The sequence below is a fragment of the Periplaneta americana genome, chromosome 5, assembly GCF_040183065.1.
Source record: "Periplaneta americana isolate PAMFEO1 chromosome 5, P.americana_PAMFEO1_priV1, whole genome shotgun sequence".
Classification (NCBI taxonomy): domain Eukaryota; kingdom Metazoa; phylum Arthropoda; class Insecta; order Blattodea; family Blattidae; genus Periplaneta; species Periplaneta americana.
The window spans coordinates 88676174-88703158 of NC_091121.1; the positions used below are offsets into that span (position 1 = coordinate 88676174).

At 35.7% G+C, this 26985-nt stretch overlaps 1 protein-coding gene across 2 annotated transcripts in view; it reads right to left on the bottom strand.

Annotated features, from left to right (window-relative positions):
* Positions 1–579: 579 nt before the first annotated feature.
* The window catches only part of LOC138699960 (transmembrane protein 8B), a 97249-nt gene continuing 70843 nt past the window's right edge, over positions 580–26985 (bottom strand). For both annotated transcript variants that reach the window (XM_069826197.1, XM_069826196.1), the window contains exon 2: positions 580–9350. In XM_069826197.1, coding sequence (XP_069682298.1) covers positions 7011–9338 — 2328 coding nt within the window. In that variant the 5' untranslated portion in view covers positions 9339–9350 and the 3' untranslated portion in view covers positions 580–7010. The remainder of the gene's footprint in view (positions 9351–26985) is intronic.

Genomic DNA, 26985 nt, shown 5'->3' on the forward strand with positions numbered 1-26985 from the left:
AAAACTAAAAACACTATTACAACATTGTCAACACCACCCAGATTGTTTGTGGTTCACACCGAGACAATTTTCGCAGTCTTGTCGTTCGCTAAACGGTTAACGCTATGTTGACGTCATTGATGAAAGAGCGAATCAGCCATTCATCTCACTTTATTTCAAAAAGCTGAGCGGCTATCTCTAGGTGGATAATGTGGACGGAAACGAAGTTTACCGTAGGCCTAATTCTGTGTTAAGACATGGCATCTCCTTTGAGATTTACCGCTGTATGCGATATTCATCTACTTAGAACCAGTCAAGATGGATAAATATTCAGGTCAAAGTACAGGAAGACTCACGAAAGAATGTTTCGTTGAAGACGTTGAAGGAACATGTGCAACGATACCTTAGTATTCTTTCCGATGTTTTACGAACGTGAACATACGTCACCAAACACGTGACTGATTCCAACATAGCGTTGAGCGTTTAGCGGACGAGAAGAGTGCAAAAATTCTGACCTAAATAAATAAAAGGCTTGTGAGACTACTTGTAACAATCTGAAATTAATTTCACAGTAATTTTTGTATAATTTAAAGTAGAGTAAAATCACTTTCTTCCGCTACTTTGGTTTAGTATATATATAGCTACACTCTCCTACATTACATTCACTTGTAACTCTGTATCAAAAGAGGGGATGAAACGAGACAAATAACGAAAATTATTTCTTTCTGATAACATTTACATTAAGATTTAGATTGTAATAATTACTGTTTATGTTAATGATGAATGATCACTGAAACTTATATCCATTGATATCTTACTACTGTGTTCAGATAACTTGGCCGTGTTATGAGCGAACATTTGAGTAGGGGTGATGTGGAGTGATTCAATTTCTCAGCATATTCAGTGGGACAGGAGGGGGGGGGGAAGGAGAAAAACTGTCTGCATGCTGACGTAAATTATAGCTATGTTGAAAAACATTGGTCACGTACCTGCATTCCATGAGTGATCACACTTTTTCCACTCACTGTTATCCTATACTTAACACAATGCAGTCTTCTTTTTTCAATCTTCCACTCATAAGCGAATAAACTATAATGTCTTTATTGGTTCCATTAAGGTACTAATGTTTTTGCAATAGTTAGCATAGGCTACTACGCGTTCCGCGCCGTGGCTTCGTGTTCTAAGGCATCCTGCCTAGGACTCGCATTACGGAATGCGCGCTGTTTCTAGTCCTCAAGGGGGAAGATATTATTGCCTCATGAAATTTCAGCCAGTGTATGGGACCGGTGCCCACCCAGCATCGTGATGCACTTGGGGAGCTACGATAGATAGCGAAATCCTGTTACGCAAACCAACTATAACGGCTGGGGGGCTCATCGTGCTAACCACACGATACCTCCTTTCTAGTTGGATGATTGTCCACCTGTGCTTCGGCATGTGGACGTGAGGCCAGTAGCCGGCTGGTCGGTCTTGGACCTTCGTGGGATGTAGCGCCACGGATTATTAGGCCTATTATTATTAGTATACTACACACACGCACGAGGAAAAGAAGTGAACTCTACAGAAGCTGCACAGCTACTAACACATACAACACCCTTGCGGTGCAGGCGGACTGGGTTGGAATCCTGGGATTTTTCATTAAAGAATCCATAGTGACACTTGTGGCGGACAAGGTCGCAGTTGGGATTTTTCTCGGGATTCTCCCGTTTTCCCCCATATTAGGCATATAGGCCTATATCATTCCGTCACAGTTTCTCCATTTCGTTATTTCTTAGCATTCCCCGATCGCCGGCTAGTGACACACGGAGGGGACTGCTCTAGGGACGAGGAAAGTTGTCTGCACGAAACCTAGGTACGCAGTGAACCTTAGTGTAGTCAGCCGGTGTGGATTTGGGAATGCGCCTAGCTTGAGGGTTAGCGCAATAGATCGTATAGGTCTCAGTGCTGGGTCATAGTGCCATAGTGCCCCCGTTCCGTAAATAATATTCTATTCTCTTACATTCCAACGCATACATCCACTTTTTCCTTGTCAGTATCGAATTGACTTTCTTGGCTATACTGCGCATAATGTTATGACCGGCCAAGCTATCTAAACACAACAGTAACTCATTTCTGATAATTGTGTAAGTCTTAAAACTTTAGTACTTATCAGTGTTACTATATTTCACTTTTGGAAGAACATACGTTCGAGAAATTTTCTATTGTACCAGTTTTTATGTCTTCGCAAAGTTACTTAGACGACCATCGAGAAAGGTAGCCTTTAAAGAGATTTAATAGGTTTGAAATTTGACGAGAAGGAGAAATAATCCATGCAATTGAGTGAATCATTAAATAATTCACAGAACAGATACTGTAGCTTACCGTAGCAACATTCTTTTCTTACGATTCACTTGCATCGACAACAATGAACTGCATTTTTAGAAACGTTCCTGCATATATCGCCTATATTTCTATTAGAAAGATGTATACAGAACAAATCTATTCTAAATTGAACTTTATGTATGTCACTTGAAATTGTTGTATTTGTTCTTACCTACATTTCAAGTTTCCCTATTTGGATTTAAATGCATAATACTTTCACTGAGTAAACTGTTTGGTGGAAAATTAAATTTCTTTGATATAAGCGATCTATCGGAAGACATCTTTACTAGACTGCATATATTTTTTCTAAAATCTTATACAAACTTTAATATTTTTGTGTGATGTAATGCGTAAGTTTTGATACTAATTATTATTGCGCCATTGTTTCGTGTGTAATAAGTTTCTCTCTTCAATTTAAAGAGTTAAAGCGTTATGAATTTGAGTCAAAACTATTGATAGTGCATATAGATATTACATATCTAATTACCGAAATTCTGTTACAATTTTCTAATGTTGATTTTAGTAAAATTGATATCATTAATATTAGTATCACAAATGCTAAGATACATAGTTAATTGGGTCACAAATGTAGTTGAATGTAATACTGGGTGAACAGTATAGAGCAGAACAGGTTTCACGGCCGGCCGATTATGCTCGCGGGGGACTCAAGGCCGCGCGAGCCGTGAAACCTGTTCTGCTCTATACTGTTCACCCAGTATATACACAATGATTCATTATTGTTGACCATAATTTTGAAAATAGTTAAATATGTAGCTTACACCTCAAAAGTAATATTCGCCTGGCAACATTTCTCATGAACACTTATACAGGGATTATTCCATTACTTACAAGAAATACTGAATTAAAAAATAATTTTCCTATATTAAACATTTCGCTTAAAAACACCATTCCTTATGATTTATAAAGGCTATTCATCTGTAGAAAGGGAACCCTGAGACTTCTATTTCACAGTTTCAGTAGCTGAAAGAGATACAAAATGGTAGTATTGTTTGTTTGATTTTAGAGATTCGCACTTGAAACACCTTATTCTCTTTTCGAGTCACATTGATGTTGATAAATTTCCATACGTAGCAGAGAAAATTCCCAACTTAGTCATACATATGTCTGCTTACCTGTTTTTCCACGTGACCTGTTTCGCTGTTTAGTTCGATAATTTTTTTATCACTGTACATATACATACAAATTAAATTTGCTCGAAAAGAAATTAGCATAAATGTAAGGCTATTTTAAGGTTAAGATTCTTCATAATATTATTAGAGAAACGGACCTAGCATTATAACTGATAACAGTACTCCGAGAAAAGGTCATTATCTACAAATGAAGATACCCTTCCGATGATTTGTTTTGTTACTGTAGTAGAGAGAGCATAGAGTTTGAAATACTGTACCTAAAGGTGCTCAATGGACATTATGATTCTTTTAGTGTCTTTGTCGTAGTTGAACATTTGTATATCCAGCAATGTTATCAACATGTATGTAATGAAGGCAGCGTAGTTAGGTTCAGTTTTAATTCTTTTACGCTTTTAATCTTTTAAATTGAAGGGTTCAGAACCATAGTGGGCCAAGCGACATTTACTAAAACCGTAAAAAAACAAGTTATTACCATAATTCAATGGAAACATATACCAAGTAATATAAATTATACACATTAAAACTAAATGATATTCCATCTTCATTAAACTATGGTATTCACTTAACTTTAACCTTTACTTTCTCCGTTTTTAATAAATGACGCTTGGCCCACTAAGGCTCTGAACTCTTCAATTAATGAGAAAACAATTTCATTTATTTCTAATATCTTCCATTTACAGAATGATTCATCTGCCCCTTCCTTTCCAGTTTTATGAAATCTCTCATTTTATTACTCGCTTTGGAAAGTGCTGTGCCTTCTTCTAGTAGATTTCAACGCAGGGAAACTTCAGTATATTTAGAGTGACTCACCAACGCGTTTATAACTGAAAATGTGCAAGACCAAGGAATGTTAGCACTAGTTAATATTAGACACTCTTTACTTTAAGAATGGCAATAAAAGGAGCACTTACGATAGGCTAGGATGCACCGACAAGCTTTAATAACGTAGGCCTATTATTTATTTATTTGTTTAAGTATGTACGGCGTTAGTGTGGAAATTAAGAACATTTTATAATAAATACTGAAAACTTCTAACACTGTTTTGAAACGCATTTACGACATCTCTGCAACAAATTTGAACCTGATAGGCTGAAAATTCTGGACCCCAATGGTAAAGCAAATGCTAGTGTTTTGTTCCTTTACACGTTACACATTGCAGAGTTTCTAAGTATAATCGATTACAACATATTATATGCGAGAATCAAAGTAAAAAATTTACCGTACCCCAAAATCAGCTAAGCTAATGTGTCAGGCTCAGGAATATTTTTGTACTTCCGATCTGATTATGAATAATGTGGCTGTCAAATCTACTGAAAAGTGAGAAGTTGCATAACTTCGCAAAAAAACAAAAACAAAAAAAAAGGCACAGTTAACTCATTTAGTAAAAAATTCGTAAGTTACAAGCACAATTTTGGATTCGGGTATGTTGAATTAAATCAAAGTGGAATGAGCAGAAGAAATAATTTTTGCATTTAGTAAGCACTAACTCAAAAGAATTCGTGCATATGTGTGTGAAAAATCCTTCCCTTTTTGGAGAAAATTTGTAATGATACTCATTTAGTGATAATTTATGCGAAGGGCACGTGGAAAAACGTCTGCATTAAAGTAAGGAAAAATAATTTCAATGTGACAAATCCTTTCTTAGTATTTCTTTCAGCACTTACATAAAGATCAAGAAAACATCGAAATTTGGGACCCTTCAAGAAGAGCAACGAGAGTAATTTTGCTTGAAATAGAAAAGTATACTGAGAATTGTCTCATCTTAGGCAATAGAAGAGAAATTGGAAGAGTCCTTGGTATCCTTAACTTCCAAGATTTCCAAGGAAAACAAAATCAGAATCATCCTGTATATACGTTTGTCACTCGGGACAGCGGATGTAATATACGAACGATATTGCATTCCTTTTACATTTGTGTCTAATGTTTAGCATGTGAACAATCTTTGCATTATAATGAATACCTGAATACATAGCACAGGTAATCATTTCCTGAGAAAATCACAACTAGTGACAGACAGCTGCATCATTTTAAATTACTAGTCGACCGCGCCTTGTGTAAACTAAGGCTTATATGCAGTGAGTTTCTTGATAAGAAGGCACTACGATGAAGTAAGATAAGAGAGCAATGACGAGAGATAATGATGAAACTCTGAGGATTTCTGGAAAGGTATGACGCAGCTGATATTTCATATGTACTACATAAGCAATTGCTTAACATGTGACCATTCAATCATTCTTATTTCATGGCAATCGATATGTAAACATTAGGCTTAAAAAAAGGAAATTTCGGCTTTTCTTTCGATATTTTACATTTAATTATTTATCTTCATGTTTTATATTTTACACTTAATGCTGATATGACATTTCGGTTGTAATCTGTTACGTTTAGAATATCCAGCATATAACATTGTTAGGCAGTGATTTCTATTACTATTAGATAAATAGAATTAAATAGAAGTATGATGCTTATAGTCTCCTAAACACTAGGAATGGTAACGTATTAGAGAACTCATCTTTGTCAGTGGACTTTCAGAGGAACTGCCTCTAAAGAACGGACAAAAATATGAAAGAATGTATCAATAAAATCGTCGGACATTCGAATATAAGTTAAGACCGAAAGTGATCCTAATTTAATTTTGTCAAGAAAATTGATCTATTTACAAAATATTGATTTTTTTTCCTTTATTTAGCCTCGTATGTATTTATGTATGTATGTATGTATGTATGTATGTATGTATGTATGTATGTATGTATGTATGTATGTATGTACTGTATGTATGTAATGTATGTATGTATGTAGGCCTACTGTATATGTATGTATATATATATATATATATATATATATATTAGGCAAGAGTAAGAATCCTATTGTTACTTGTAAGGTATGCAGAGAAATGAACTGACGCTGGAACATATGTTGCTGTTATTGGGCGGAGAAAATGAGCAAACAAGATTGAGAGGGATAAAATTTCGTCTCCTTTTGTTTTTCTTTATGTTATAATTCTAGAAAATCTGTTCCATTCTTAAGTGGATTTCTGAGAGAGATAAGAAATTCTACAGATTTGTTAACTATTTATCCAATAAATGGGAAATCTTATTCTCACGGAACGTATTTTATTATCATACCATCTAGTATTTATTCTGATATGATAGGCTAATATACACAAACGGTGACAATGTCTTTATGAGAATTATAATATAAAATATTCCCTTCTGATGGTGTAGGATTTCCGAGAAACATACTTAGAGAAAGAGAAACTGTATAGAACGAACGCAAAAGAAGCGTTTATCTTGGCTACAAGGTAACTCAATCTCAGTGAATTAACTTAAATATCCCTCTATTAACTATATTCTATTGGTGAATATACAATGCGTATAATGTGAAGCATATAACGTAATGCAAATGCTTCTATTTACTAAGACAAAGATCAGCTGGACGTCATTCTTGTTTGCCATGAAATAGAATCATTGAACAGATCATGAGATTTATTACGGTTTGCTACTACACATAATGCCATTGTCATCGATCCCACCATCGGAATAGCTTGAGGAATTTGTTGTCTTTCCAAGTAGAAGGTGAGCAAGAAATGGGAGGCAGGGCTATAAAATCATCAGGACTCACACTCGCCACTCCTTCCTGTTTTCTGGTTGGGAGAAGGAAGATGATGGCCAACGCCATGATAATGTGCCAGGCGCTATGCACATACTTGTAGTTTTGTTTTGTTTGCAAGAAAGAGTAACACACGAGTCCCACTGTAACCAGAAGCACTCCGGGAGGAAAATAAAATTTCCAGTACTTCTTGCTGGGGTAGCAGGATCTTTGGGCTTTGCAACGCCATACCCAGGATTGTGTCATTACAGCCACCCCAACAAGAGCGGGTACAACCAATACCCACAACGATGTTCGATTGTATTCCGTACCCAATGCTATGCCAACTGCACCAGCCATGTGAGCTATAGACTTTAGAGCATTACGGACGTCTGACATTGCAATCAATGTCACCCAAAGAGACAAAATAGCGGAATAGAAGTCACAAAATTGCAGTACATTTAGTCTCATTAGACAAAAAGAGTACATGTCCTCTCCTGCATCACAGGCATGATAAAATGTCGAGAAAACCATCGTGCAAGCGTAAACGAAAGCTTCAGTGTAATATTTGTGACGTATCGCCATCACGACTGCTGGAATGAAGAATAAGTTGCTCAAAGTGAGGAGGAGTGCTGCAATAAGCAGTTGCTCCAGAGACGTAACTCTACTGTCGTCTGTACAGCCCCATCCTATGTAACCATGTTTGCATACACATGTGGAAAATATGAATCCTCCACTCATGTAATTATAGCAGTCACCAAAACGACCACAGTTATCTACTGTGCACATATTTGACTCTATTATCAGAGAGATATTCAATGTACCAAGCTCTGAAGTGCAATTTGATACAGTACTGTCGTTAGTGAAGCAGAATGGTTTCAAAGTAATAAACCAGAATCCTGGTTCAGGGAAAGGCACATGGATACTTCCGATGTGATTTATTTCGCTAGTAGAATTAACTTGAATTTTTGACTCTGAGAAATCTCCAGTGTAATTGAGGCACATGTCCTGAGGGAACAAAGGAACAGCTCTCGCTTGGTAACTTAAACATGCAACCACTGAAACATTATATAGATTCTCAGTAACATTTTTCAAATTCGCGTCGTCTTCAAGTTTCATCTGAAATGTGAGAGTGCCACCTATATCGCTCACGTGATTCACTTCAAACTGCATCATCGCCACTTCATCAGCACTGACGTTGATGGAAAAGAAGCCTTTATTTTCGTCTGAATATTCACTTAGGTAATTGAATGTGAAGAATGCCGAGAAAGACTGTCTGACGAGAGGTACAAGGGTCCAAAAGTTTTGAAAATCTTCAAGTATTAAAGCTATATCATATTTTAATCCGTCGCTTGCCAAACGAGGAAGCATTGACATGTTCACCAATTTCCACTTTTCTGTTGAATTATTAAGAAGAAATGATACCTTTAGTGTAAAGCTTATACTGTCAGTCAAATTTTGAAGAGAAGATATAGAAATATAATACCAGCTATCCACTTTTGGAATGAAATCTTCTTCACATCCCATAACAGATTCACAATTACCACTGTCAAGATCGGGATCTGGAATAGCCTCCGATGAGTACAACATCCGAAAACATGGAGATGTGTCGCACTGTTCTGAAGAAAGGTTGATCCTAACCATCCAAGTCCCTGATGGGACGTAAATTTTGAAGTTCCTTGTTTCATTCCCAGTATCAAGTTGCCCGGTGACATCTTCTCCAGCCACAATTATTTTAGTGTCCTCTTCAATCATAACACTCATGGTAGATTCCATCATGGCGGCACAGTTTGGTGTCAATCCTTGTTGCAAGATCTGATCATTGTTTGGGTCCGTGTAACTGAGAAATGCCACAGCAAACCAATCTCCTGGCACGGGACTAGATACATTGAGGATCATAGGGACTCCATCACTCTGGAATTCAGCGCTGTATATCGGCACCCGGTTCGCAATGGAGAAGTTATCAGGGAATTTGGCTCCATCTGGATTGATAACTGGCAAGCTTCCGTATTTGAGATAGAGACTCACTTTTCTTGAGTCACATCCCGAGAATATTTGTGACGAGGTGAGCTTCTCCGATACGGTGAAGTTGAAGGCAGCTGTGAATGTCTGTTCCGGTATCCGGTAGTGGAGGACAGTGACGTCGCGGTACGCTCTGTAGTCGATGAGTTCGCGTGTCGAAAGCTTCCATACCTTCGTCAACTGCCCGCTACAGAGTGCAGTGGCTCCCAGAACAAGTAATAGAAGCCGGGCTGCCATATTCTCATCCAGCTGAAACAAGGAAAAATCTTCGTTAATAATTTGGGACGTAGGCAGATACTTTATTGGGATTCATAATTTTATCACTTAATACATTCAGTTAAATAGAAAGTGTACGTAAAATTATCTTAAAGGTAATCGCGTTCTTCAGTTATATATACAGTACATTCTCTTGAACTACTGTATATTTTAGAAAACATAATATCACGACTTTGCTAATCTGAACGTGCAGTGGAAGTATTTTTGTTCCTTTCCGTCATTAAAGCTAATATTATCGACAGACTTGGCTCATAACTATCATTTTACCTCCTATGTATTTTTAATTAATGATAATATGAAGATTAAATTATATAAATATTCGTGTATAGCATACTGTAACAGTGATTCATTTAAATTATGGTAATATTAAAATGGACGTAAAAGCAAAAAGTAAAAGTAAATCCTTGGCGCTACAACCCATAAAGGGCCAAGATCGACCAGCCGGTTACTGGCCTCATTTCCACATGCTGAAGCAGAGGTGGACGATCATTCAACCAGAATGGAGGTATCGCGTGGTTAGCACGATGATCCCCCCAGCCTTTATAGCCGGTTTGCGAAACCGGATTTTCGCTACCTATCCTAGATCCCTAAGTGCATCACGATACTGGGTGGGCACCAGTTCCATTCACTGGCCGAAATTTCATGAGAAAATTTCTTCCCCCATGAGGACTAGAACCAGCGCGCATTCCGTAACGCGAGTCCTGGGCAGGATGCTTTAGACCACGACGCCACAGCGCGGGACGGACGTAAAAGCAACGAAGATGAAATTGTGATAATCAATGAAATAATGTATACATACATAGGCGAGATCTTAATCTCAGATATAAAAAATGAAATACCGTCAAAGGGGTAACATTGGCCCATTAGGGATAACTTTAGCCCAACAGAGAATACATATTTGAATTTTCATATCGCTCACAAAATATTAGCTGGCGCTGCCATCTACACAGTATAGTTGAAGCTACTAAGATATACCACATTTTGCGGGAGTTACAGAAATTCAAATATGTATGCCCTTTTGGGCCAAAGTTATCCTTTATAGGCCAATTTTACTCCGTTGATGGTACATAAATATTAAGTACACGCGAAAATGTTATCATATAACAATAAGTCGATATAGGATTTTATTATTCTGAAAAAATATCACAGAGGACATTAATAGAGTTCATAATTTCTTATGGATGAAGTCAGCAGAGCCTCGGCCATCCGTTCAAACGATAGTCTTATGTCACAAGAAGTATTCATATAAATATGATTGAATAGAGATGATGATGATGATGATGATGATGATGATGATGATGATGATGATGATGAAATGGATAGCATATGGGGGATATGCAAGATATGAATATTAGCGGAAAGGAATTATGGAATAATATAGGGGAAGGTTACCTATATCGTAGCACTTTTCAGTCTTTCTTTATTTATTTCGAACTGGAAAGGAATTTTAATTGCATGTATTGTTAAATATTCAGAAAGGGCCATGGGACACAAAATATATATTTTTTTTTCAGAAATCTTTAACGATTATCAAATGTTTTTAAAAGGCATTATTTAAAACTCTGCGAGCGGTACGATTTATGAGCCCTGTTTCCTAAATCGTACATAGACGTTGCTTAAATCGTACCCATTTGTAAGATGTACATATCATTTTCAAAATAAAAACTACATCAAAGGCAAGCTACCTGACGTCTGTTATAGTAAGTTCAAAAAGATATTCTTCAAACATCAGAATATATTGAACCAATTCATCTTCTATTTTCCGTGGAAAATCTGTATTCCTCCCTTTGGCGGATCTATTTGCAGGATGATCTAGACCTCTCTTCACCTTGCCCATCAAATGTCGCTTGAAGTCTGTTTTTTAATTTCGTACTTATGGCTACATTCATTCAATCCCACCACTCGGATCGAAATTCATCCAATGCCTTAATCGTAAAGCACTTGGTTCCCATTTTCCATATTCTCGTTTGCCCATTATCCAGAGCTGCCAAGGGTCTCCATGGTAACTGAGTGAGATCACTGGTTAGAAGGAGTGAAATTCAGGGAAAATGATTGAGACAACAAATTTCTTTTATATATCCATTTGTTTCATAATTAATCATTAGCAAACCACAATTCTTTTATAATGCAAATTATTTTTATGTAATGTTCATCGTTTTTGTGGAAAACAACAGAACACAAAATAAGTTAATATACTGCGAATGCACTTCATCATCCATTCGGTAAATGTACCGACTTACGTGCACCTCATCTTGGACTTTAGCACTTTCCCATACATGTTTTAAAATTTTGTAATTCACAAATGCGTGAGATTTCAGCTCGGGTGCTTGTGAGCGTGATATCAGCCTCGAATCCGTGTGTCTTACTTGGCAGATCTGCATTATCTATTATCTATTCTGAAATTTAAAAATATTATGCACCTAACTTTAATTGTTCAAGTCGCCAAAATCGTACTGATACGATATGAGCAACCTTTCAAAGGTACGATTTAGGAAACCAGCACTCCAAGCAAACTATTCAGATTATAACCTAAACAAAGCTGTTACAGTGACTATTTTTATCATTTAAATAATGCAAACAATCTTATATGTTACGTGTAATAGAAGATATTCATTAAACTAACTCAATTTTTCAATAAAAACTTACGAAAGAGTAGCAAAATCTTATATGAGAAATCAAAACTTACCATTAAGTACGATTTAATACAGCTGATTTCTTGGGTGAAAGGAGGGAAACTGAATGCATGTCAGTTTCTATTTGTATTTCATGAAAAAATCTCTAGATGGTTCCTATATGCAATACTTTCCTCAATATTAATAGTGGTACGATTTCGGCGCCGGTAAGATTTAAGCTACTTTCCTCTACAAATTTCTCGTTGAAAACAATCGGCCATGGAACTTACTCCCGAATACAAACAAAAATGCTATTCACCTGTGCACGCTTCGGCATTTAATTCATTTAAGGGATTATGTACAGCTTACAGCAGTAAGATTTTTGAAAATATTAAACATTTTTTTCCTTCATTACTGTACCTTGTACAGTAATGAAAATTGGTATGTGTAAAACACTGTCCTTCTGCTATATGAAAAAAAGTATTTATATATTTTTTTCTAAATTCAAAATGTGCAGTGATTAAGCTTTTCTCTCATAACTCATAAACTTATTAACTTTCATATTTTCTCTTTTATTTTATTTCTGAAACTCACGTTTACTTCAACTACATTCCTTAATAAATAATATATTTTTTATTTTTTTAGAAGAAAATACTGATATTTGACAATTTTTTAAAATGAATTTATTTTTTATCAGACAATCAATCAAAGGTAGAGAAGTGATTTTTCATCATATTGGAGACATGACATGCATAAATACATATAAAAAATTTCATCGCAGAATGTTGGATAGTTTTTTTAGGTATGAGGGAAATGTTTCATCACTGCATAGTAAACTGCCACCAATTTGAATTTTGAAAAAAAAAAAAACCTAAAAGTATTTGTATCATATAGCAGAATAAAGTGTTTTAAACATATTAATTTTCATTATTGTACAAGATACAGAAATGGAGGAAAAAAAAGTTGAATATTTCCAAAATTTTACTGCTGTAAGCTGTACCTAACCCCTTAAATTGACGTTACGTAGAACAAACACTTTTAGGTGATAGCATACTAGTTAATGTTTTAAACAATAGATACTTATAAAAACTTATGTCATCTATACTAATAATAAATCTGTAGCCGACATTTTTCTGGTAATTTTCGATTTTCCAAAAATAATTGGTCCTAACATATATAATTAACCACCATGAAACCAAAAACGCTTTTTTGAAATTTTTTTTTGTATGTCTGTCTGTCTGTCTATCTGCATGTTTGTTACCTTTTCACGCGATAATTGCTGAACGGATTTCGATGAAAATTGGAATATAAATTAAGTTCGTTGTAACTTAGATTATAGGCTATATGGCATTCAAAATACATTATTTAAAAGGGGGTTTATAAGGGGGCTTGAATTAAATAAATCGAAATATCTCGCTTATTATTGATTTCTATGAAAAATGTTACATAACAAAAATTTCTTTAAAACTCATTTCCGATAAGTTTTAGTCTTTGCAAAATTTTGATAGGACTGATATTTAATGAGATAAATGAGTTAATAAATTAAAATAACTGCCATCTAAGGCCGTGTAATGAAATAAACAAATGACTTCGTCTATAAGGGGCCTTGGTCTACAACAATCGAAAGCTATGAATCATAGCCTACAGAAAATGTTTCTGTGTTCGTATGAAGCAATATCGGAAGCTAAATTAACCGATTTGTATAATTAATTATTATTTCACCATTGGAAAGTGTAGTTTCTCTGTATGGACATAATGCTTTAATGTTATTACAGTAACTTCTGAGTGAATTGAGGACAGGTAAGATTAAAATTGCTTCTTATGCACAGAAAACTTGATAGGCTATTCTGTGCATTCGTTTCCTGTATTTCTTAAAATAATGTTTATCTCGGACAATTAACGACCAACGAGAGTGTATTGATTTAGTATGCAGTAATAATACGTTAGCTTAGCATTTCATTATTTTATAATCCAAATTTTAACTATGCTCAATTGAATCGAGCTAAAATACATAAAATACATATGCATTAAATGCAATGCAAAAAATTTGGGTAATGAGCCAAGCAGATTATGTTGCCCTGTTGTAAAATAAAATTTGTTCCTCCTGAGATTCAAGAGCCCCCATAACAAATTGAAAACTTACTTATCGGGGTACATCCGTTATCAACACACTTTTTATATAATATAATATAATATAATATAATATAATATAATATAATATAATATAATATAATATAATATAATATAATATAATATAATATAATATAATATAATATAATATAATATAATGTAATGTAATGTAATGTAATATAATATAATATAATATAATATAATTTAAGTTATTTAAGTTATTTGAAGGGTTCAGAACCATAGTGGGCCAAGCGCCATTTACTGAATACGTAGAAAACAAGAGTTAAAATTAAGTTATTACCATAATTCAATGGAAACATATAACAAGTAAAATAAAGTATACACATTAAATGTAAATGATGTCAATGTTCATTGAACTATGGATGCATGTAATAAAAATTAAGAAACATGTTAAAGGAATTGTCAGTGCACCAAATGAGTGCTCTGTGGACCAAAATGATTCCGTTTTAATTATTTAAATATAATTTAAATTAAGTAACATATTAAAAGATTTATCCTTCTATCAAAAACGAATATTCCCTGGATCAAATGTCCTATTTTAATTATGTAATTACTTTATATTTATTTCTAATGGGTGCAGCGGAGCGCATGGGTACGGCTAGTGTAAAGTATAACTGAATAGTCACTAGTTTAAATCAACTTCAAGCGTCAATTAGATATTGAAAAATTTATATTGTTAATTTGCATTTAATGGTGAATTGTGATTAATAACAAAATACTTGTATGATTTCCACAGGACAATAATAATAAAAAATTGTTGTACTACTTATAAATCAGAGTGGCATTGCATGTATAGCGTATATAATAATACGGGATGGAGTCCATAAAAATAAGTCAAGATAGTTCGATTTCGTCTTGTGTACGAATTGCAGTACTTTTCACACTCCAGCGGACCTTCAGAAAAAAAAAAACTAAAAATGAGCTGAAATTTCATATTCTGCCACTGTGCTACCGGCTTTCGTCTTTAGGCAAGTAAGACATGCGTCAAATGAATGATTAACGCATAAAGTTTTCCTGAGGTTGGTATTAAAAATTGAAGACATGCAGCAATCGAACAAATGCAGTAATATCCATTTCACTGTAATGATTGTATAGAAGGTGGATGTTCAGCAAGACCATCCACTAATGAAGAGTCGTTTTTGAAGCCATTCGAAAAAGATTTATTCACAGTTCAAAGAAATCTGTACGTAAATATGATCTGCAAATATTCATGCAGATTTGAAAAAATGTCTTTACTCAAACTTAAACTGGTACACATGCGATCCACCGAGATGATAATCGCAAATATACGATTTTGCTGTGGACATTTTTATGAAATTGACAATTGCGAACAGTTTTTAGATCGTATAATGTTCAATGATGAGTCCATTTTTCATGTTTCAGGAATTATCCATCGGTACAATGTAAGAATATGGGTTAATGAACCTTCTTCCCCTATGATTTAGTTGAATTTGAGTGTGATAGCTCTGAAGTGGGTGTGCTTTTGACATAGATCGCCTGATTAGCCTATTTTTCTTTGTGGAATGCGCTGTAGAAAAACAAAATTACCTAGATATGTTGCACCTGTTCGCAATAATTCGATTGAAAGGGGCCTTCACACTCTCCGGACTTGATAATAATACAATAATAATAATAATAATAATAATAATAATAATAATAATAATAATAATAATAATATTTTTTGAATAATTTCAAGGGAAAAATTGTTCCGGGGCCGGGTATCGATCCCGGGACCTCTGGTTGAACGTACCAGCGCTCTACCACTGAGCTACCCGGTACAGGGAGCTTCACCTGAAAGACTAGATTTGAATAATATTTTTTATATACAGAAAAATACAATGTCTCTAGACTTTTGTTTTCGTATGACAAGCAAGCCGTCTACAACTGCAAATCAAGGAAACTATTGAATCTTTCATTTCTAATGCTCTCTATCGAGTATATGACGTTAGCAGAGCCACCAGTATAGCCCACATAGAACTTCTGAAAAATGTGACAAAATGATTTCAGTTGTTTTTAATTGAGTGTACCACGTTCCGTTTAATAGAATATATAATATTTTTTGTGCGAGATCGTGCGTATTTGCTTGGTTTCCTCACAAAACCAATCCGCGGTAAGTCTAAAATTCCACATTCAGTATTCCCAACCTAACATACATAACAATTTCCCTCTTCTTACCGCTTAAGTGACATATTGATTTTACTGCTTTAGGGGTTTAACATATTATTTTCAGAGACGTTCAATATAGTAATAATTATAAATTGGAAACTTACCACTGCAATTTCACCTAAATTGCACTCTTAATTATTGTTTTTAAATATTTGAAACAAATTAAGTAAACTCTACAACTCCACTAAAGTTACTGCATTCGTGATGCATGTAACATTAAGGAAGCCGTTTGTTTTAAGTTCGCATTTATAGACTGGGGAAAAAAAGACAGACGTATATCACGGCCTGCTGGAGTATAGAAAAACACAGAAAACATTTTATAGCAACAATGTTGAAGATAGATATTTTTGTTTTGCAAATTTGCCGTCATTGAACAGAAACCAAGATGGAGATTTCATTGCAACTAATTAGAAATTCCTCTTTCAGGTATGTAATAAACGATCTTCGCACAAAATATTGTACGATACACGAGCGGTATGTTTTCTTTCAATTCTCGTTTCGCTTTTTCAAACTTTTCCTTGAACATGAAAACTTCAACATGCCGGTCTTGTAACGCATATTACTATAAACACCACCATCACTTTTAGGATACAGTGTAGTAAAAATAAAAATGAAATTCATGTCTCTCGTCTTGGTGGTCCGTCGGATATTATTATTGCCGTTGGATTCGAGTTTCGGGGATTCAAACCGAGCTGAGAGCAATGGATTTTTGATGATGATGAGAACATTAGCATCACTCTCTCCTGAAACGGTGCAAAACAGAGTTGCATGCTAAAGAACCCTATTGCTGATCGAAATTTCCAGGTAAAACAGTGTGTCATTTCTCGCCGAAGTCGAGATTGGAGGTAAGACAATAAATCCACATCCGTGGCATAAATGCGTGTGTGCTTGTTCCACTCCCTGAGTCATCTTTCCACCCATTATTCCATCCATCGTTCCATACGTGACATGCATGTCTGTTGTCATTTGATATGAATTAGGGGCCATTATCACTACTTGTAATTAAAGACAAGGTTCAAATAATTTTTCTACCGTAAGTAGCAATGAAAGTAATAAAAAAGTTACATGAAATAAAGGCTAATTGGGATTTTCTGGTCTCTGATCGGGTCAAAAACCCTGCTAGAACTCTTGTGGTGAATTTCGGTGAAGTCCGGAGGACCTAATTAGTCAAATCCACTCTCCTCATCTCCACGCTGGGCCCCCTAGAATCTTTTAAGATGAGACAGAGAGAGTGGTGTGCGGAAGGCAACGAGAAGCTACTACATTTACCTTTCCCAATAAAAACTGCAAACATGGCATGATGCCCTTTATCACCTACTTGGAGGATTTAGTGAAGAACTGTTTTCAGAATATGGGAGGAGTGATAGTAGGAGGAAGAAGGATAAAGTGTATAATATTTGCTGATATGGCGTTGTTAGCAGAAGAGATAATACTAAGGGATATGCTACTGGAGCTAACTGACAGTTGTGAGCGGTATGGAATGAAGATAAATTCCAATGATGAAGACCATGGTCATAGGAAGAAAAGCGAAGAAGTTAAACTTGCGAATTCTATATGAGGCAGTAGAGCAAGTGGACAGCTTAAAATACTTGGGGTGTACTATAAGCAGTAACAAGGGCTGCTGCCAAGAAATCAAAACGAGAATAGAAATGGCGAAGGATGCTTTTAATAGAAAAAGAAGCATCTTCTGCTAATCTCTGGAGAAAGAATGAAGAAAGAGACTAGTGAAGTGATTTGTGTGGAGTGTAGCATTGTATGGGGCAAAAACATGATTATTACGACAAAGTGACGAGAAGCGACTAGAAGCATTTGAAATGTGGATATGGAGAAGAATGGAGCGTGTGAAGTGGACAGACAGAATACAATTAGAAATAAACTAAAAATCTTTAACTGAAATGAGATAATAATGGATAAGAAAGAAAACTGGCATGATCACATCTTACGGATGGACAATGAACGATTAACTCAGTAGAGTTTACTGCACAGATCCTTCGGATGTAGAAATGTGGGACGTCCTAAGGGAAGAGGGAGAGATGGCTTTTCTGTGTGATTGAAACTGACCGATAGATGCACCATGATGATGACGACGACGACGATGATGATGATGATGATGATGTATTTGAATCAAATCAGTTATGCAAACTCCGTTTCGAAGAAAATTGTCATAGCAGCAAAATATTCTGCATGTTGAGAAAGGACACATTTAGACATCAGTTTAGACGAATTTTAAAATATGAATAAATTTATTAAATATTCCCACTTATTACGAGACATTTACATTAAAGTTACGACCATCCAGATTAATCTTTTTAGCTAAGTGGCTTTACATAGTACATATCTCCTAATGGCCTTACTGCAGGTCAGTGAGAATCTCATTCCCAGAGGATTGTTTATGATTTATGGTGGCTAACACGTCTGTGAGGACACATTTCGACGAATACCATTTCGCTCAGCAAATCCATTGACGCTAGGTAATCGCTTAGTGATTCACGTCGTTAAATAATAGAGTAGAAAATAAATTAGCTTTCATTAAGAAAATACATTAATATGTTAATACATTACTGGCTAATATTATGTCTTTACAAATTAAATGTATGAGAAAATTACGGGTAAAAAGTTACAACAGGCTCATTTTCACTTCTAATCATGTTTTATACACCTAACAAATTACGCAGTTTCCTACATAAATATAAATTAATCCATATTTGTATATCCTAGATATAGGGATTTAGATTACTCATGAAAACTCATTTACACACTTGATAGAAACATGAATTATCATATTAGCTTAAAAGCATTGTTAAATAAGGAATCATTTTTCAGTTTCAGATAACATGGGTGCCAGTAGAAAGTGACCGTATCTGCAACTTTAATTTAGGTGAAGAGAACGTAGCCTAAGTAAATTGAGAAACTCTCCTCGCTTTTCTCCCTTGAAATAGGTCTATATTTAAATATTTATTATTAAATAAAAGCAAATATTTCTGATACTAAATTTAATAATACATTATTATTATTATTATTATTATTATTATTATTATTATTATTATTACAATTAATACTAAACATACAGTCATTTGAAATGTTTATAAATGTATACTTAATTTTAAAATGCTTAAAAATTATCAGTGCAGTTAAATTGAGGAGCAAACTTTCAAAACCTGACATGTTCACTTTCAGAAAGTGCTACACATATGTGTCTCTGTAACATTTTTTTTTCTATGCTGAAATTTTATAAGAATCTATAGCCAAAAAAATCATCTTTCATATTTCATCACAGAAAATATTTTGTTCATTGCAGAGATATAAGTTTTTGATATCTGAAGTGTATTTTCTGGAAATTTGCTCCTAAATTTATAAGAGTACTTATGTAACTCCCTGGTAACTAAGGTGTAGCACTCACCGCACGCTAGTCTTATTGTTTGAAGTTATTGACGATGAAATGATTAAATGATTCTAGGAGATACGGCAGTACTTCGGAAAACCTGCTTCAACACCACATTTGTCCACAATACTGTAGATCCGATTTGAGTATGTTTGGTCTAAAGTTTGAAAAATCAAATCTCTTACAATTTCATTTAGGCCCATAGTAGGCCTATATTTAAGACTCGCAAATATTTTAATCACCCCCAGTGACAGGACAGTAAACAGTAAGTGCACACAACTGCATAAGCCAGCAACTGATTTGGAATAACCGCTACAGTTTAAATTAGATGCTTAATATACATACGCAGAAGCCAGCAAAGTTGACATTTGGGTCGATAAATAGCCTTGACTTGTCTGTTGCGAGACATGGCTCCCACTCTCTGCCCACGTTAATTACACTCATTGAGACCCAGATGTAGGGTCATTCCTTCGGTGGTACTGAGTCATTCAAGGGATACTTCGAAAAGAGAAGAATATCTGGATGCATAGACAACTTGTCTCCTTTCTGTAACTTACGAGCAGCGCTTCAAGTTAAAAAAATCGCAAAAGTTTTGTTCGATTCTACAGAAGTAAGTAGAGATATATTATCTCCTTCGCGTTGTCGATTGCGGACGTATTTTGAATCTGTTATCTAATAAAGCTCAATAAAATACTAGGACTATTTGTTTATAAGGCAATGTAAGCGAAAAGGACATGGACGGGGCTTTCTGCGTGCCTTCCACTTCCCCTCTTATGCCCAGGGCAATTCTAGTCCAAGAAAAAAGGATCCATTTACTCTTCTGGTGGTTAGCACACTTATTGCCCTTTTACCATATGTTCAAGCTCAACGACCATAAATATCCTTCATAATCAGCCTCTTTCTTTCGAAGAATACTATGAGTAGCCTATATTATAGTCTCTTGACTATTCACCATTCACGGCATGGCTTGAAACTAAGACTAGTATTGTCCACCATTGTGGCTGAGTGGTTAGCAAGTCTAACTCCGAACCCAGCGGGCCAGGGTTCGATCCCCGGTCGGGACGAGTTGCCTTGCTGAGGTTTTTTCCTCACTCCTATGAATGAATATCAGGTACCTTTATCAGGCGATTGGAACCCCACTCATCTTCGCCACTTCATTTCCTCCCCTATTATCCTTTCATTCATCATCCTGGTTTTCAGATCGCTCTACAGGCGGCCTTCCGAAGCTGCTGGCTCTCTCGACCGGCCTCTGTGGAATTGTATTCAAGTGATGATGGATAGCTTCTGCAACGGAACCCTGGGCAGACTTCTCGGGGAGGACCGCCTCGGACCGTTAAGGGAGCCTTACGGGGGTTGCCGAAGCAGGAATGGTACATGGACTCTGTTGGCTGTAGGGACCGGTCGTTAAGGGGGTCGAGTGGTTAGGTCGGTGCGCGTAGAGGCTCGGTGGGCACGCAACTCATCCCATATCGGGTGGTGTACAATATACGACAGGTCGTAGTGCGTGGGATGTTCCCTCCCTCCTAACAAGGGAAAAAAGACCAGTACTTAACGCCTTTTAAGAAAAAATAAATACTAAATTGGAATTTATATGTAGATGGGTACTAGAGGCAATTTCTACTAATCCGATGGCCTGAAAAAATTGACTAATCAATAGTTGTGGCTTAGAATAAATCATAGACACCCAGGAGGAGATTAGGTACAGATAGGCATACGTTGAAGCAAAATGATCAAAGCACAGCAAAGAAGACTCCGGATTGTGATCCGCAAGGTTCGACAAGTAGATGAAGATCCAGAAACACACGATGAGGTAAGAAACAGGATGAAGGAGAGAACTAGGTACATTAGAAGCAGATGGTAGCTAACAGAGTACGTTGGTGTGCCTTCATGAAGGAGGTGAAAAAACGATGAAGATTATGATAATTTCCATAATATTTACAGTATAAATGAAGTGTCCCAATTTCAACCTAAAATTGGACTTAAAGAATGACATCATCCGAAATATTAAATTCTTTACGACGAAGCTTTTCCCTCGACAGCTGTTAAGAATTTTCAACAGTAAGTGGTATGTTAGTATTGAAATAAAATTAAAGTTCAAATAAAGACAGACTCTTATACTGCCATATGGTTTCGAGTGTTTTACAAATAATCTGTGTATGAGGTGTGTCTAATCGAGCTTTTCTAACCCATGCGTGATAATGATAAATATACTGCATGTAGCGTGAGGTAATTCTGGGTCACGTATGAGGTGACATCGTATTTGAGAACGATTTAATTTCTACCTAACATAGGAAAAAGAAGAATGAGGCAAAATGTTTGTTTCTGCAGCGAATTTGTAATGGTTTGACAACTGTTTGAAAACTGTTCCAATCTCAACTATTGCGTATGATCCGAGATGGTTGGTTTGAAATTAATTTCATACTCGCCCTGCACGAACGCTCAAGTAAGTACTGTAAAATATTTTACTCATATCATAAATTGAAGAGGCCACCGGCGTGGCTCAGTCGGTTAAGGCGCTTGCCTGTCGGTCTGAAATTGCGCTCGGACGCAGGTTCGATCCGCGCTTGGTCTGATTATTTGATTGGATTTTTCCGAGGTTTTCCCTAACCGTAAGGTGAATGCCAGGTAATCTACGGCGAATCCTCCCTCATCTCGCCAAATACCATTTCGCTATCACCAACATCATTGACGCTAAATAACCTAGTAGTTGATACAACGTCGTTAAATAACCAACACACTATGCGCAAAGGTGCACTCATTAGAAGTGACTAAGTGGCCGGGATCCGACGGAATGAGCGACGTCTTAAATCAATATGTGATTTAGGGTTGGCCACTAAAGGGAAACTAAGAGGTGGAACTTAAACTGAGAGGATTCAATCCGGCATCGGAACTGGAATCAGGTATGACTTAGTAGATAAAGTGTCAGCACGTAGAGCTGAAAGCTCGCGTTCGAGTCCCGGTGCCGGAAGAATTTTTCAACCGCTCAACCCATCCTTCATCATATGGTAATGCATATCTGGAAATATCGTATGCACTTCGGTACATCACAAATAATATCACTTTATAAAGATAAATATTGTTTAATGTATTGAAGAAATATGACGTGCAAAAAAGACTTGAGTAAACTGGGGATGAAAAGATGGAGGAATAAGATTTGAGGAGAATGGAATCTGCCATCGGGGAAGCTGAGGCTAGACTCTAAGGACCGTAAAACTACTACATGATGTTGATCATTTGAGAAAGCAAGTGTATTCTGTATACAATTTGCAACTGTGTATCAGCTATGTTCACTGAAAGAAAGTCGTATGGCCAATTTCTTCAGTGCTTAAAGCTGTACCCATGCCCTTAAATCAACTTAATTTCTGGATTTCTGTAAAACGTCATTCTTAATGAATTTTAGTTCTAAACAGTAACTTTGATAAAAATAGATAATTTTAGGCCTCACAATACTCATCTCACGGACGTTGGTAACGCTGGAATTAGGTCCACTGGACCGAGTTCATGATGTCACACAGGAAGAAAAGTCGACAACAACCATCGGGCTGAAGCTGCTCGGTAGTCAAGTATTGTGCCACAGTCTAGTATATACAGTCAAGAAACTCAATACTTAGTAAATATGCTTCCATAGATAGTTGCTAACCACTAGGATCGCTACTATCGCCTCATTACAGACAATGCGAAATAGTACCGGCACAGTCTATTGTTCCTAGCACCGTCAACAACTCAAGCTTCGTGACTATATACTCGACTGTGATTGTACTATGTTGTATTTATTTACGTTCCATGGTATTGGTACATCGCTTGTCAGCTAGAATGGGACCTGTCAAAAAATCTTAATAGTACTACGAAGTCTTAATTATAGTCACAGTCCAGTTTAAATATATACAGAAGAGTTTTACAATATACTAGTCATCGTTGTTGAATGTCGTAAATTCACCTATAGAATAGAAGGCGTGAGGAATTAGGTACTTCTTCAATTTGGCCCTAAATAATCTTATGTTTTGAGTTTGATTTTTTATATCCATAGCGAGTCTATTAAAAATTTTTACTGACATACGTATAAGTTTAACGTATTCCTTTTCGACAGCACGATAGAGACTTGCAAATGGAGTTATTTTTATGAGTATTTATGCTATGAACTGTTGCATTAGTTAGGAAGTTTTCAGGATTACATACGAGGAATTTTATTAATGAAGAAATATACTGACAAGCTATGGGCATTATTTGTAGTTTTTTTGAAAATGGTTCTACACGATTCTCTAGATATGGCACCTACTGTTATTCTAATTACTCTTTTTTGTAGTAGGAATTTACTGTTACTATCTGTAGAATTTCCCAAGAATATTATTCCAAAACTCATTACCTAGTAGAATTATGCAAAGTATAAATATTTACCTACTATCTCTAGGTTATGTTTAATACCAAACATGCTGAATTAATTTTGGGGATAATTTATTTAATATGATTTTTTCAATTTAACACATTATCGATTTGTAAGTCAAGAAATTTGGTCGTTGTTTCTATTAGGGAGATATTGTTAATTATTGCGCTTGAAATTTGCGAGGTTGACAGGACAGGATTTAAATTAGATTATGTTAGTTTTGTTACAATTTAATATTAATTTATTGGCTGAGAACCAATCACATATTTTGAGGAGAATTGCCTCTGTTGAAGATTGGAATGTGTTGGAGTTATAGCCTACTTGTGTCATCTGCAAATAATATGGAATGACCTACATCTTTTATTAGGGGGCAAGTACCTAGTACTTCACTGTATAATTTGTAGTGACTCAGGATTTGAAGTTTCAGAAAATTTGTTTTACTTCTCTTTCTAAAAGAAAGGAAATGTTTAAAATTTACCTTATTATGGGAAATAAGATACAGTGTACAATACTGTCACACACTTTGATACTTACGGCAAGCATCATAACCACTCAGTCGCGGTTGAAAAAAAGCCAGTGATTAGACCTGAATGTTTAGAAGTAAATCCCACGAAGAATCTGTGCACTATATTAAATTTTGTTAAAATTTCACATACGAGACCATAAAACGAGTTAACGTTTAGAGTGCGATGTGATGGCGTCATTATTATGCGAGGAAAGCGAGGCACCTCCTATAAAATGTGACGCTGTTATTTTGATTTTACAACAGGCCTCCTCTGTGAGGGAACTATGCACGCCGTGACCCGGTCACGTGACGATACCAGGTATCGATTCTCGATTGTTACGTCACGAGACCTACCCTAATTGAATTAGATACAGAGTTCAAAATTATGGCAGAAACACACATCCAACTGAACATCTTAAGATTTCCATGCAAGAAATTAATATTCCGAATCGAATTAGGTAGAAGGTTACAACTGCACCAGAAAGTTCGCTGACTAAATTGCCAAAAAAATTAAACATTATCCCTTGTAATATCAGTGTGATACACTACAGATTAGTGCAGTGGTTCCCAAAGTGGAGGTCGCATCCCTAGGGAGGCATGTAAAGAGATGAGGGGGGGGGTTGCGTGATTTAGTCTAAGCAGTGGTGGTCCACCGCTGTGGAGTAACGGTTAGCACGTCTGATAATGAAATGAGCGGGCCCGGGTTCAAAACCTGGTTAGGGCAAGTTATCTGGTTGGGTTTTTTCCGGGGGTTTTCCCTCAACTATTTGAAGCAGAATTGCTGAGTAACTTTCGGCGTTGTACCTCGTACTCATTTCGCCATCATTAATTCACATGTCATCACCCATATTATAGCTCAGATTAAGTTCACGGAACGGTGTGCTGTAATTGTAACAAGAGAGTGAACGTTCGACTACCCAATCATTCATAGAATAGAAGTGGCAAGCACAATAAGCCTCAGGATGGAGTGTAAGCCTTCGGGTCCCTCCACTGTACGAGAGCAAAAAAAAAATAGCAGTGGTAAATTTGGAAATGTTATCTCCATTTGGCTCGTTAGTAAATATTTTTATGACATACAAGAATTTTTTACAGTAACTTTTATTTATTGTACTCAACAAAATCTGTAACAACATTTTGTTATGTTCAAAGACTTTATATAAATAAATAAAAATACATCTACAAAATAAAACAGAAAATGCCTTATTAACATACATTTATTTGTATTTAGAAACATAAACATAAACAACGTTTAACATAAAAGAATTAAGTAAGAAGTAGGTATGAAGTAAAAAATAATTACTGTAAATATGTGCTTTTTTTCAGAAAATAGCTTCTCAAATTTGGATTAAGTATACGATATACACACAGATCTTATTTTCAAGTTTAAGGAGATTCCTCGCTTTTATTTTGATGAGAATCATAGACGAGAAGCTTATTTTGCCTCCTTCTCAGGCGGACGACTGTATAATACATATAGATAAATTAGTGATAAATTCTATATCGCCGCTATACAAAACGATCTTAACGTTACTGAAACCTGGACGACAGAAAATAAAATGAAAATCAATGTGAGTACAAGTAAGTCAATGTCCTTCTGTAGAACTAATAAAGAAATTTGTCTGAAATATCAGCTGAATGGTACATCGGTGCCACAAGGTAACATTTGTAAATACCTAGGTATATATTTAAGCAACAAACTGGGTTGGGAGGAACAAGTCACTAATATCACAAGGAAAGCCTGGAAAGCACTACATTTCTCTATGCGTGTTCTTAAGAAAGCTAGTCTAAGGTCAAAACAATTAGTGTACAAAACTCTTGTTCGTCCAATTATGGAATATGGAGCAGTAGGTTGGGATCCATACAGACAAAACCAATCGATTAGTGTTAATACACACATGCATGCATACATACATACATACATACATACATACATACATACATACATACATACATACATACATACATACATACATACATACATACATACATACATACATACATACATACATACATACATACATACATACATACATACATACATACATACATAAATGCGAGGTAGCAAATATTATGAACTTCGTTTAAAAAAATAAGAGCTACTGTACTTTTGCACGCTCTGGGTAGGCCTGTTTTTTTTTTTGTCAATAAAACTGGTATTATATGCTCTGCTAAAACACAACTGATTTTAACACTGCATCAGTATGTAATACTTCAATAAGTTTTTCCTTCCTATATATCCTATATATTTTTTTTGAATTTCAGCCTGTCGAACGGAATTGTCTAAAAACGGATCCAGTATCGATCTGTGTAACTGTTTTGAGTTTCTTCTGTAAAATACTAAAACAATTGTTTAAAATTGTATTTTGGGTGTTGTCCATTGGTTTTGTGTAAAATTATAGTGGTTTTTAGTT